Source organism: Oxyura jamaicensis, chromosome 2 (genome assembly GCF_011077185.1).
Source record: "Oxyura jamaicensis isolate SHBP4307 breed ruddy duck chromosome 2, BPBGC_Ojam_1.0, whole genome shotgun sequence".
Classification (NCBI taxonomy): Eukaryota; Metazoa; Chordata; class Aves; order Anseriformes; family Anatidae; genus Oxyura; species Oxyura jamaicensis.
Window position 1 is genome coordinate 123,066,321 of NC_048894.1, and position 14,609 is coordinate 123,080,929.

A 14,609-nucleotide genomic window follows, 5' to 3' on the forward strand; every position below is an offset into this window, starting at 1 on the left:
CCCGAGAAAAAAAAAATAATTGCTTCACTAATATGAAAACGTATACAAAGAAAATAATCTAAGGCTTGACTGATTTTACTATAGAAGACTATAAACAGTTGTTTTTTTTTAAAGGGGTAAGGGAAGACAGATGTATGAGTGAATTATTACGGACAACTATTACAGAGAATTATTGTTACAGAATTATTTCCATAAGAATTCCCAGAAGATCATTTGGCAAGTATAAAATATTGCTTCTAAAGTATGAAGTGAGCTTTACTATGCAGGCTGTAGAGCCAACAGAAAAATAAAGCTTCTCAGCCTCCAGAGTCACAAATGCTTTCATGATGCTTGAACATCATCAGTACTTACTGACAATGTGTCCTGTAGTCTGGAATGCAAGCTCCACTATACTTTCATCCTGATCTGAGGCAGCCAAATGAAATACTGAAAAAATGTTCTTCCAACCAGAACGAATGTTAGCAGCTTGGGAATTTACCATCTGTGCAATACACCGTACAACCATGTCTCGAATAGTAGGAGACCTGCATTAAGATGATAATAAATAGTAATTGTTTAAACTAAATTACCCTATCAATTAGAAATAGCATAATTCTCCAGCAACTGATTTTACAAAAGCAATTTAAGATATTAATTGCAAAAGTTGGTGCTTACGATCCCAAGTGATTGAGTTAATTGAATGTTATTACCTGTTTCTCTTCATTATATGTTCAAATGGTCTTAAGAAGTCCTTCTGGAATCGGAAATTAGCAAGTTCTCCTTTTTCTAAGAACTTCATTGATAACTGCCTTAATGAGTCTACTGCAAAAATAGCTACATCTTCATTGGGATTGCAGCCAACCTGACAACACCAGGTAGAAATGCACAGTAAGTTTGCATCAGAATTCTTATGGATTCAGCCCAAGCTGTCTTTACATTTGGTAATAGAAAACTGAACAGTACTGGAAAATTAAACAGTAGCCAATTCCATAAACCACACTATTAATGCAACTCAATAATCCCATATCAATTTCAACCACTTTCTACTTTTTATATACTAGCATTACAACTTTCTCAAAATAAACAAGCTGTCTAGGAAGACTTCAACATGCTGATTAAAAATGCCTATCAAGCAATTACCTAATAAGGAGTCCATTTAGACTTGAACAGAAAACAGCCCCTTATACCAAGCTTCATAAAGCAACCAAACATATAGAACAAAGAATTAAAGGAAACCACTTCTAGACTCAGATTGTGATAAATAACTTTAATGCGTACTCCTGCTTTTGCATTTATTATACCATGCACCTCTGCCTTCTCACAGGTCTTTCCAGCTTTACAATTTGTTTTTTTTAAACTACTTATAAAGAAGGACAGAAAAATCGGTATAATTCAGATGAGAACATGCTTTTCCATCAAATCTTTAAATAAAATTTATTTTTATCAATATTTCAAGCAATATCATTAACAAAGATACCTTATTAAAATGATCTCCAATAACTTCCCAAATTCTAGACCATTGTAGCCTTATCCGACCCATGTTGTAGTAAGAAATCTCTACTATCTTTTGCAGGCTAAACATTCGAGGGTGAGTAGCAGACAGCAGTTCATCCATAGACACAGCACAAAGCCAGCGAACGAAATCCACTGTTAAATGACCACAGATATTAATATAATATTTTTTCAAGTTTTATCACAAAGCTGTTTCTTAGTTTACAAGGAAAAAAAGAGATGAAACCTACCGATAGCATTTCCATCCAACCTTGTAGATCCTGTAAATATTCTGTAAAGTGAAGTTTAAGACATTATTACAATGTCTTTAAGACATCTATTAAATGTGTATGCAAGATTTTATATCCCAACTAATTTTATTTATTCAAAAAATAGTAACTGTGGAAAAAGACTGAACTGTGAAAATAAAAGTAGAAATATTCCAGTTACTTCTAATATTTAAAAATAACTCCATGCACGCATTGAGACTGGGGGTTAGCATTATTTCTTATACTACCTGCTCACTGACAGTGACAGATGACTAACAGCAGCAGCTTTATAAACTATGCAGCCCTGCTCCAGAGAACTCAAACTTTTCCAGAGTACACAATTCTTACTTGCCATGACAAACAGATACTTGAGATACATCCCATTATGAAGTGCTGAGAAACACTGCAACCCTAAAGAGCTATTATGTGTTTGACATTAAGCCTCCAAGTAGCTTGGTATGATTTCACTACGAGGCAACTTTCATTAAACTGACATTGATCTTGCTGCCTATCCTCAAACACAGAAAGCTTGTAAACCTTCAGAATGTACCACTTTGTACTGTGATTGTCAATTTTGACAACCATTTAGCAAATAATACTTTCTGATTTCTTATATGCTGAGATAGCAAGATCCATTAACACCCCAGTCAGATCAGTTCCGTCAGCTATAAACAGGGATTTTTTATGATATGTATTATGCCTTATCAAATCCCGTTAGCATAAATATGATTCATAGAAAGGAAGACTAGAATAATAATATGGTAATTTCAGACATCATCTACATATCCTGGAGGAAAGCAAGAAGTCAGTAACTACATTTAGGAGAAAAGCGGTCTGTCAACGATGCTCCCTGTACAAAGGTAAAATGAGATTTGCTCTACGTTACTATATATAACAAATCGAGATTCACCAGACGGTAGAGCAGTCTTTATTCTGCAGCTTCCCTGTAATAATTTTGTAACAGTAAAAAGACTTCTTGCCTCATCTTTCTGCTCCTTGCAAAAAAAACTTCTCCATTAAAAAAAAAAAAACAAAAAGGAAAAATCTGACAAAAACTCAAAGCAGTTTTACATGGTAATATTTATGTAGTGTTTTGCAGGTAATGGTAAAGTAATAATTTCCTATTACTACAGCATGGTATTCAAATACTGTTTAAAAAAAAAAAAAAGATGGAAGCAAATTCAGCACAGTACCTGTCTACAGCAACAACAACACTCTGGGAGCTAGTTTCACCAATGGATTCCTGAATACTTGCAATTTGCTTCCAATCCACGTTTCCACCAACTACAGTAAACAAAAATTGAAAATGGATGAGACAAAACACAGAAAGGGCAGAGAAGAAAGAGGAAGAGAAGTCATGTCATTGCAGTGTCTTTAAATGTATTTTAAATTCACAGTAAGAGAAGCAGACTATTAATTTCCCATGCATGGATGGGCATCTTAGTGAACTGCTGCATAGTTTAAAGTCCTAATTCTCTAGATTCTCTTTGTATACATTTGTTAGTCCCATAAAATTGTCCACATTTGGAACTATTATATGAATAGATACAAGAGGAGAAGATTCAAAAGCACAGGAACCACCTTTTTCTCTCCATCTTTAAATGGATCTTTGGTAATTTCGCTACTATAAAAAAAACATACACCATATGATAGAGAATACTGCACAGAAGCAAACTTTTCACATTTAATGAGCAGCAAGTGAGTAAATCCATCCTGATAGGTTTTCTTTTTAACCATTCATTATGAATGATGAAGGAGAGGAAGTGAGCAGCTCCCACCAAAACCTCATCTTAAAGGTACGCCTCAAGTACTGCAGCATTATCACTGAACAACAGCGAGGAAAAGAATCTGCAAATAGAAATACCTGTTTTGGAAGCTAGAAACTGTAAACCACACCTGGAAAAGCTCATGCTAAAATGCTAACTTCACAGTAAGCAAGTTTCTGAAATTTCTGGTGACTTTTAAGCTTGTTTCTCCCTACTATCCCCTCCCCCCCCCGCACCCCCCCCCCCCAAAAAAAAAAAAAAAAGTAATCTTGCAGTCATTCTGGGTAATTCCACCTATGCTGCACACAAGTTTTTTCTCTTAGGCAGCCTATCAGAAAGACAGGGGAGAACAGAAGGCTCAAAGCAGGCCAGTGATTCTATTCTCAGCTTTTCAGGGACAGGAAAGTTCTTCTGTTTCAGACTGCCTCCCAAAAGTCTGCCATTTAGTCTTGCTGTGCTCCGCAGCTGGAGGAGGCTTGAAATGACTGTCTGTCAGATCGAGATAAATTGGCCCAACTGAAGAATTTTTCCAGGACTTTTATGAACTAGCCTTTCTGTACACACACACACATATATAAAACCTTATTCTAGTCTTTCAGCAACTTGTAATACTGTTGGATTTGATCAAGGTGTTTCTTCTAAGCACACCAGCTGACAGGATCAATTAGTTTGAATATCAGTAACATGTCAGCTAAGAAACACATTGCTCTGTGTGAGGTTGGAAGGGGGATTTCCAAGCAGTCAGACAATCCTAACCAACACTGCCAGTTTACGTGAAAATTCATTCTTACTGTGGGATTTATGATCAATGCTGTAAAGGTGCCACAGACAGCAGATTTCTTTTTATATATATTTCTGTTTCAACATTTCTGAGATCTTTTACAAGGAAACATAGTCAGCCATATAGTTCTGCTTCAATAAAAACTGGTTCCTCAGATTCTCATTGTCCAAGGATGACTTGCAGTTACCTAAAAACTAGTTTGACTACAACTTATTCACAGCAGCAGCTTGTATCTTACGACTTCGCAAACAGAAATTTGAGGAGAAAAGAGCTGAATTTCTACTGAAGAAGGGATTTATTAAGTAAATTCCTTTACTTGTTCAACACAAATGCATGTGATGCCTTGAATTTTCAAGTAAAGCAGAAAACATCTACAGCAGAAAGATAATGCAAGTGCGATGACTGAATCAGTAATGCAGTAAATTAGCCTCTTCGTTTTGTTTTTAAACACACATCTCTAGTTCAGCAGGAAGAGTGAATGCTGCTGCTTATGATTTTGTAAACACATTTCAAAGACAAGGCTTCTGTGTCAGACTGCAGCTTCGCTTACTCTAATTAAACAACTATTTTCCTGTAAAATGTATGGGCACATACAAGTTCTTCCTATGAATACAGCTTTATAGGAAGATTGCTAGAAAGCTGTAGTTCTAAACGATCCTTCAGAGTCATCACAGAGAAAATTAAAATATCTGCAACACAGGATTTGTGGAGAAGAGCGGAAAAAACTGGAAACAATTGAGAAAGGGGCTCTATTAAAGCATACTCATTTAGCATATAGTAAATTCCAATGAGTTAGGCATTTGCCTATAACATTAAAATGATATTATTAAAAGAAGAGAAAATGGTTAAATTTCCATATGTTCACTGTAACAAGCATTCCAGAAATTTAATTCAGGCAGAAACATTTTTATGCATTTGGGCACAGGCTATTTTCCTTAGAAATGAAGTTGACAGAAGGAAAAAAAGAAAAAAGGTCTTTATGAGCTGGATCTACACCAATGACTAGCAAGTATGATTTAGAGACACCTGACTGCAGTTTACATTCCTGAGCTATTAGGACTTAAAATGTTTAAAGGCCAGTCACTCCAGCACAGAGAAACTGCCAATACTTAGGAACAGCAAAGCTGGATGGGTCATCGGGGAGCGCTAAACGGGAGGATGCATATTAAAAGGGCAGGGAGAAGCTCTGTATATGAGATGTTGGCAGATGCAATAATTTCCAGGGATAAGGTTTCCCTTCAGCAAATCTTGGCAATGTGAGGCGAGTGCATAAAGGCAGGCCAAGGCAGGGCACAGTGGAAAGAATAGGACCGACTGCAGAATAGGAGTAACTGAATTAGGAGGACACAAAACCTGACAATGGGGACGAGCTGAGGGGTAACGTCAGGGAAACTAGTAAAATGATCATTACTACTCTTACTAATCGACTAAATTTTGGCTCTCAAGCCAGCCTATAAAAGGCACTCACTTACTACCAAAATAATCAAAAGAAGAAGAAACAGAATTTCAGGATTTAAACTAAGTTGATTTCCCCTTGGGTTTGAATGCTGCATATTTCTCACAAAGGTTCATAGCAAGATGTTTTACCTACACATATTAACTTGCCTGTTTGGTAAAATATTTGGTGCACTGACTCTGTAGTATTATTAAATTTGGTCATACCATCAGGAATACATCCTTACTTGGTCAGTTGTATTTTAACAGAAGTAAACAACACATCATGTTCTTACATTTCACACTCTCCCATCCTAGCAATAATACCTAACAGAGCAAAACAAATATTCCAAAGATGCCTATTCAAAGTATAAGACAAATGTAGACAATTTTAGACTACTTCACAGTTACATCTCTCAACCTCATAGTCACCAATAATGAAAGCTAAGCACAAACAAGTATGTTCTTGCACAAAGACATTTAAATGAAATATTTAGTATCGGCATTACTTACCCAGGCCCAGCCCCACAAATTCATCGGGTGCCTGATCTTTTGTTCCAGTAAAAGAACCTTCCCTGCCACGCACTGTCCCTGAGATGTAACGAGGTTTTACTCCAGTTCCTATTAACTGTGCCAGCTCAAGTTGACTGATGCATTTCAGAATCTAGTCCAGAGAGTAAAGAAGTTGTTTAGCATCAAAAAGTGTTTTGAAACAGTAAAAAACAAAAACCGGAGGGCAGATCTTCATTTATATATAAAAAACGATATATTCTAAGTACTCAAGGTTAGACAAATATTCCTGTTCTTCCATCTAAAATGAAAAGTTGTTTAAATATTATAGCATTAGTCCCTCAATTTTATTTCTAAACTGGACACGTTTTACTACTTTAAGAGGCTGCATAATGAGTTCATTATTCTACATAATCTAAGTACAGAAATTTATACTTGACAGTTTTCAATAAAACATTGTATTTTTGCACAAGTGTGTTCAAAATCAGTACCCATTTTCTTACAGTTTAAGAACAAATGACTTTTGTACCTCGTGCCAGGAATTTCCTAAATAGTTTCCATCCGTATGAGCCACTGTGATGAGAGTTTTAATTGTGTCAATATTCTTCTGCTTCATTTCAGTAATACCAGAACTCACTGTAAGTAATGTAAATCTTGCTAATGCTTGGACATACGCATCTCTTTCAAGCTACAAAAGAGCGGGGACAAAGGCAAAAGAAAAGATGAGATTTACCTTGTATTTTCTCAGTTCTTGTTTTTAGTAGAACGTGTAATTTTGGCAACTATATCATTTACTTTTCTCTTCTTAGAACTTGATTTCTAATGCATTTTACAAGACACAAATCCCTCCTGTTTTCTGTAGTAAGCTACAGGATAAGGTCAGGCTCCCTCTGCTCAGGAACACCAAGTGTAATGTGTGCCAGCACTGAACACATAGGTCGTTCTCAACTTTTCAGGTTTATTTTTCAGGGCCTATTTTGGAAAGAGGATGCTGTTTCAGAAGAAACATAGCTAAGCTTTTACTATTCTTACACTCCACCTGGATCTGCTTTCATAACGCTGCCTTTGCAGATTCTCCCAAGTTTCACAGTTTTTCGCAACAGAACCAAAGTAATATATCTAAAAAGCACATTCTTCCAATCCCACAAAACTACTCAAAATGTATTTGATTTAACCTACACACTTTGGAGCACCTCAAAAGCTTGTGAGATGACTCATAGCTGTGTGAACAGCAACTGACCTATAGTCTAAGCAGATAAAATCAATCAATAGGGTACAAAAGTGAGTGTTACCACATACAGGTACCGGATTTTTATGAATAGGATATATATATAAACACCAAATGGAAGTCCTCAGGTCTCATATGAACCTATTACAAATGTAGAAAGGGGACTACAGTTGAGCTCAAAAGCTAAATTCATTCTCGTTATGATCTGAAGGTGATAAAGTGATACAGCTGTAAATCAGAGAAACAAATGACAAATATGAAATATATTTAACTGTTTGGATATTCGAGACGGTTTTGAAATTAAAGACTGTTCAGCACATAATAATAGCAAATATAAAATATTTTAAAAGAAAAAAAACCTAGAACATCTGTTTCATAGGGAAAAAAATAATATCATGACATTGCACAACAGTAGCAGAGATGGATTCCCACAGAGCACATCGTTGCCATATTCAACGCCAACTACTATATCACAGGGCATGCTGGTAAAGGCACAGCACAAGAAGTACAAGCACAAAAATGGAAGTTTCATAAGAGTACCAGCAAGCAAAGGAGTCTACAAAGCGTGTAACTTCTGGAACTGGGAAATGCTTTCAGTTCCTGCTCTGTTCTTTACATGTATTTCTCCTCTGAACCTTTTTCTAAGCCATTATGAAATAGAAAAACTAAGCAATGCATCCATCAAACAGAAATTAAAACAGGTAAGATGAGCAAACTAAGTACATAATTTTGATGCACATCTTGTCCCAGACAAGGTGTCTTAAAAACAAAACCCAAACAGTGTCACAGTCTAAGATTAAAAGCATAAATAATGAAAACAGATTTTTAGTTGAGATTTTGTTGTGGTCAGAGGTGAGCATGCATAGCTTCTCTACTGTGTGCTTATGGAATTTTCTTAACACTAAAAGTGTCCAGCTCCCTCCATCATTTCTCAAGGCACATAAAGTAATGGTAAATGTTCTGAGACACTGATCTTAACTTCTATGTGTTTATTCAATGAAACAGAGAGGTTTCCAGCACCAACCAAGCACAAGAGAAAAATCTACTTCCAACAGTAACAATCCTTAAGTTAGTAGAAGCGCAGATTTGCCAGACTCCTTCAAACCACCACAGGTATCTTGCACCTGAAGTCAGACAAAACTTTCATCTCATCAGAATCCTGTGCAATGGAACCAGTCCTGCACTGCACTGAAATCATCAACAAACCAGTACTGTTTAAATGGCACCAACAAAACTGCATTCCCATAGGAAACCAGGAAGGAATCTCAGTTCTGAATTGAAATACAAAAAAAAAAGAATTTAAGTTTCAACAAACGAGCTTTTGGGAACGCCTGTAGTTCAATGAAGTTTGTGCCAAACCAATGGAAGGTGCAACTGCTTCTGGTACATTCTTGGAGCATGGCAATCTTACAGCAAGCGTGTCCTTGCCCTCCCCAGCCTGGACAGACCCCCACAGGACTGGGAGATAATCTTTGCAGCTGTTTAAAATGCTATTTGCACCAGATCCATGTTTGCAATTTAGAAGAAAAAAAAGTGGAATGTGAATTTCATTGAACAGCTGTAGGCTCCAGGGAAGGCTCTGTTAATCAAACTTTAAGTCCGTTCAGTTCAGGAAAATAAAGAAGAAAAAATGAAGCGAAGGAAACCTTACATGATCTCAAAATTGATTTTTTAAGCAGCTGTATCAGAACTCCCAACGCGCCTTACCATGTCAGTTATAAAAAATAACCTAATTTGTTGAATCAGTGCAAAAAGCTAAGAGAGTAGAGGTAAGCGAGAAGAGGTAAGAGAAGCATTCGCTATCATATCATAGTTCAACAGTTTTTACTTCAAGTTAGTCTTACATTTTTTTGTTTTCACGTTTTTAATGTAGACAAGAAATAATACAATGACAAACATGAATTCTGCTTACTCCTGTCTTCACTTGTCCCTACAAAGCATGGCAGAGTAGCACATCTTTCTGTATTTGGGAACAGTATTTCAAACAGTTCACAGAGATGCTATTTTACTTACGAAACAGCCTAGAAGGACTTACTTTACGTAACTTAGTCACTTAGTAAAAAACTAAAAAGAAAGTACTCGGACAGAAAAGTAGCCACTGGTAGGGAAACAAAAAACATCAGTATACGGGCATGACAGCATTTACAACAAAACAGGAAGAAAAACGTTACTTTATTTAAAACATTCTTGTCAAGTATCACAGAATCATAGAATGATTTGACTTGGGAGGAACCTTGAAAGATCAGCTGGTGCAAGAATGCAGAGAAGTGAGCAGACACTAGGTACTGACGTGCATAGCTTCAGCAACAAGGGCTCTTTGAACCACATTAACACTATGCTGGTACACCAAGTATTGTCTCAATTTTAAACTTTTTTTTTTTTTTTTTTTTTTTTTACCTGAATGTTGAAAATGCAGGCAATCCTGATAGCGCATCGTATACCCTCCAAACAAAGAGATGCAACCTCTGTATCATCGCAGTCTTGTAGACCCACGCTGAATGCAGCTAGGAAGGGTGTCCATGCCAACTGGAACACATACAAAATGAAAGTTACATTAGCACCTGCAAGTACTTGAAGGAAATAAACGTTACAGTTTCAACACCTCGCTGAAACTTAATTTTAGACCTCAACTCATGTCATTAACCTTGAAGTTGCCTTTTGCCAAAGGGACAGTTAGGAGAGACATTAGACAAAGACCAGAAGTAATACAGATAGACAATCCCCACAGAACCACTCTCCCTGTGTCCAAGCAACCCACAAACCCCCAAATTTACGTTCATTAAATGTCTGTTGCAGTTTTGGTATGCCCTAGATAACTTTTATCTGTGCTACAGGAATACTTCACACAGCAAGGAATAGAAATAGAGCCAATAATTACTGCAAGAACCAACATGTTTAATTCCACAGTGCATAACGCTTTTAATTGTAAAGAAATCTATGTACTTCAATAGGCCAAATTTGTCCTGGTAACACAGGAAGAGAAAAATAAAGAGAGACAAGACACAGGTCTAATCTCACCACTCTTAAATTTGTTGTCCTCAGCCTTCCCCCCCCCCCCCCCACTTTTTTTTTTTTTTTTTGTCTATAAACCCACTGCTGCTGTTTTCTCTTGCTTTAGGTAGGACTGAGTGTATTAGGCTCAGTTATTGCAGGAGAGTCCACACAGCCTTGTCCTTGTAGTCAAGGCTCCCTCTTCCACATTCAGAAAAAGCAAGCAGAAGACACAAAGGATCCTGACATAACTCCATGTGGTTACAGAGAGGAAATCCCAGGGTATACAGAAGGAAATTAGAAATAATAACCAGAAGTCACCCTGGATGCAATAATCGATGGCCAGAGCAGGTAGCAATAGATTGGACACTTTATTTCAAATCAAAATGATGCATCGCAGAGCTCTGGTTTTGTTTAAGCCATCAATTCCAACAGCACTACCTCAGAAAACTGTTTAAAACTTCGTCAGAACATAACCCTAGTAGAGTATTAAAGAATTCAGACGAACTTCTAGATCCAGGACTTAATTTGCTGATGCACATTCCAGAAGTGTGTGTTTCTTTTCTTGTACTCCTCCCCCCCCCTTTTACTTTTCATTCCTAATGAAAACAAAACTAACATGAAATATTGCCAAACTGAAACACTTTCCTCTGTTAGGTGCTCTTCAGAGGTCTGCATGATACGCTGTATAACTAGATTTAGGCTGTTATTTACCTCAGTTTTGTCATTAAAGGTGAAAATCAATCTTCTAAAGTATGCATTTGATTTTGGGATGTGCTTAGATGGTTACATAAACTACGTTTTGTTGTTGTTTAATCATTTGGTAAATCTATTTCTAAATAAACTATTAATGTTAAGTTTTACTGTAGTATCAATGGGTGAAGGAGGTATCTATAAAGTGTTTGCTGCAAACTGAATTAAATAGTCTAAATAAACAATGCAGGATTAGATATACATAACATCCACAGCTCTCACTTTTGAGAAGACAGTTCTCACTTCAACATATAACACTGTCATCAGTACGTTAGTGTACGAACATCCTAAAGCAAGAGAACTTCTCTTATCACCTTCACAAAACATGTTTAGGGTGTTAATTTACCCACATGCTTCATAGTTAGCTCCTCTGAAAAAAATAAATATGGATTTTGCGAATGTCCTTTTCAGATAGTAAAAGGTAGTAATGTTAGAGAGTAACAGGGCTGGTATTTTGAGGGGAAAAAAATCTGTTAGCATTGTAGATGCCTGTACACAAGTTAATTTCAGCCCTAAGGAAGACAGTAGAGAGAAACCACGTACAGCATACCTCTGCTAAGTGACCTCAGAAACCGGATCTTAAGCAAGGGTTTCATGCAGCATTATTCTGTACAGAGTACTAACCTACTTTTATTAATATGGTGATACGAACTTAGAATTTTGCCTCACAGACAACGGTCTTACAGCTACCTGCTCATTCCCTCTTTAGCCAGGGCCCAGAGCTCAATCTGACTTCACAGCACACCTTTTCAGGGAGCTATGTGTTTCTTGTAATGGTGTAATGGTGATCTTCTGAGAATTCAACTCCATGGAGCAGTTCACAAAGGGGTCATATGAGCACCACTACTGGGACAAGGGCAGCGAATGAGAGCACATGGTGAAAGCACAACAATCTCTTCCAGCATCCACTTACCAAAATGAATTAGTTATGCCAGAGAGCATCCCAACAGCATTCTCAGACACAGTAAGCTATCAAACACACTTTATAACTACAAATAGTAAGCATCGGTATTAAAAAGGTATTGGGATTGCACATAGCTTTGCACCTACACAATGATAGTGACAGGTGTTTAGAATGATACAAATTAAAACAACAACAACAACAAACAAACACAGGAGCAGCAGGAAAAACTCAATGAGCCTGAGGTTGTTTTGACTACATCTGTATACATGAAATAAAAATTCTATTTCAAGTTCTTAACTACTCTTTATACTTTTATTCCCCCATCGTACTCTTTGTAACTGCCCCATTATTAAACCAAAGTTTCCTCTATCAGCATAGAAACTTCTCAAATCCCAGTGTAAGTGAAACTGCGAGAGAAGGCTCGAAGTCCTTCCTTTCCTGTTACAAGTTAAATAACTTACAAAATAATCAACACACAGCAGATACAAACCTTTGGTAGTATTTTCAAGAAGTTGTGTCAGTCAGCATTTTGTATTAAGAAGAAACTAGGTTAGATATCTAAACACGTAGCTCACCTTAAACATGGGTCTCACATGCTCCAGGTGCGTTGCACTGGTAAATGGTGCCTGGACATGGCTCACTGCCTCCATAAGAGCCTTGGCTGTCTTAGCCATTTGTTCCATTTCCAGATTATACAACAGTCTTCTCTGTTTTTCACTAGCAACACCTGTAAAAACATTTTTTTCCTCTTTACATCTGTGCATCTTTAGCAGCAACGTGTTCAGGAATAATAGAATTTTAAACATTTAAGTGCCATACTTACACATAGCTTTTAAAATTGTCTTTACTTCTGAAATTGCCACACAACCGAAGTATTTCCTTTAGAACATTGACAATTTAGCTTAAGGCAAGCTTATGTACGAAGAGTAACTGAATTTTAAATCCTATATGAAAGCTTAAACGTTTGCACAAAAAGCATTCCTTCTCCGTCACCTCAACTAACAACGTAAACATCACACCCACTAAGCTAAATTCACACTGAATCGAAGCTTCATAGCACAGAAAACAACATAAGTGGACATACTTTTCCTTAGAGAGAACTAATTTATCCCCTTTTCATTTCAGTAATGGAACCTCCATCTTATCAACAAAGAGAAACTGAAGCTGAATAAAGCAGCTTCTTTAATATTGTAATAAAAACACTAGTAGTTCAACTGTTATTGAAAATTGCATGGGTACTTTTTTCCAGGAGCAACTTTCCTGCACACAACCTGTTCATAAGACTAATCTAGGACTTGCTTAAAGCATACAAATTTGGCTACACTGGCAAAAAGCCATGTCTCTTAATAGTCTCCATATAACTAGAATGAATAACATCTGAATCTCCACATTGTGCAAAACACAATAATTTTGTCTGGTATTTGAGAGAGGAAAACAAAATTAATTTTAAAAGTATAGTAAATTAGGGCCCTGTAAATGAAAGAATGCAATATTTTTGAAGAAGCCGTCTTCATCTGAAGGGAAACACAGTGTTTACTCCAGAAATAGAAGGTACAACTACTGTGTTTGTTTTGCACTGTGCCTATCAACAATACTGCTATTCAATGAAATCCTCATATGCACTTCTCTGTGTTGCTGGTCAACAGCTAAACCCGTATTTGTATCGTCAATGCACTAAAAACCGCAAATGCAGTAGCACAGGGAAGTGAAAAATCAACAGCTGCACTTAACACACGTTTGAAGGTAACATATGCATTTGTGTTAAAAGAAAAAGGGTATGAAATTAAAAGTTAGGACTAATTATGAGTTATGCAAGTCAAGCTGGTTTCATTCATGTCTCATTTTAAACAGGAGATAGAGTGCCAGCATTAGCTTCAATTACTTACTTTGCTTACTGGATTTTGTAGGTATTGTTAATTCCTTTGTTTCTTTCATTGAAATCTTCTTTCCAGCTATTTCATTATAGATAGCAGACAAATATTCTTCAGGGAGATCTTTACTGTCATTGATACCTCTGTTCATTTTAATATACTGTTCTTTTGTCATCTTATTCTTAACCTGAAACCCAGAAGGAATCTATTAATATGAACATGAGGCATGTTCATTGCAGTTAAAATGCTGCCTACACAGCAGCCAAACAGACGAGTAGTTACCATGAAGGATGAAACCTGCTGACTCTCAAAACAAGTTTTTATGCAAGACTACACTGACAAATCTACAAAGTCAGCCACAGACATGTGGGCATTACAACACTCACAAACATTCAAATAAAATCTGCAGATTTATTAGCCATATGTTATCAAAAAAAAAATTAAATTGTTTTGTCATACAGACCAGGCTATTTTAAATGTAATTCCAGTGTTCACTACTTTTTCCAGACTTAGTTATTTTTAAATAAACGATGATGGCTAATTACTACAAGTTTGAAAATTATGCACTGCAAAAGTGAGATTTATTGACATATGGCTGCATTATTCTTTTTCAAATTGTCTGAAATTAGGAG

The 14,609-nt window shown here is 36.5% G+C and overlaps 1 protein-coding gene across 1 annotated transcript in view; it reads right to left on the reverse strand.

Annotated features, from left to right (window-relative positions):
- Window positions 1–14,609, reverse strand: part of ARFGEF1 (ADP ribosylation factor guanine nucleotide exchange factor 1) — a 92,431-nt gene that overhangs the window by 17,052 nt on the left and 60,770 nt on the right. The window contains exons 19-28 of the mRNA XM_035317788.1: window positions 13,993–14,164; window positions 12,682–12,833; window positions 9,856–9,984; window positions 6,760–6,918; window positions 6,234–6,384; window positions 2,933–3,023; window positions 1,722–1,762; window positions 1,457–1,626; window positions 690–841; window positions 352–524 (exon numbers count right to left, since the gene is read on the reverse strand). Of these exons, the coding sequence (XP_035173679.1) occupies window positions 352–524; window positions 690–841; window positions 1,457–1,626; window positions 1,722–1,762; window positions 2,933–3,023; window positions 6,234–6,384; window positions 6,760–6,918; window positions 9,856–9,984; window positions 12,682–12,833; window positions 13,993–14,164 (1,390 nt within the window). The remainder of the gene's footprint in view (window positions 1–351; window positions 525–689; window positions 842–1,456; window positions 1,627–1,721; window positions 1,763–2,932; window positions 3,024–6,233; window positions 6,385–6,759; window positions 6,919–9,855; window positions 9,985–12,681; window positions 12,834–13,992; window positions 14,165–14,609) is intronic.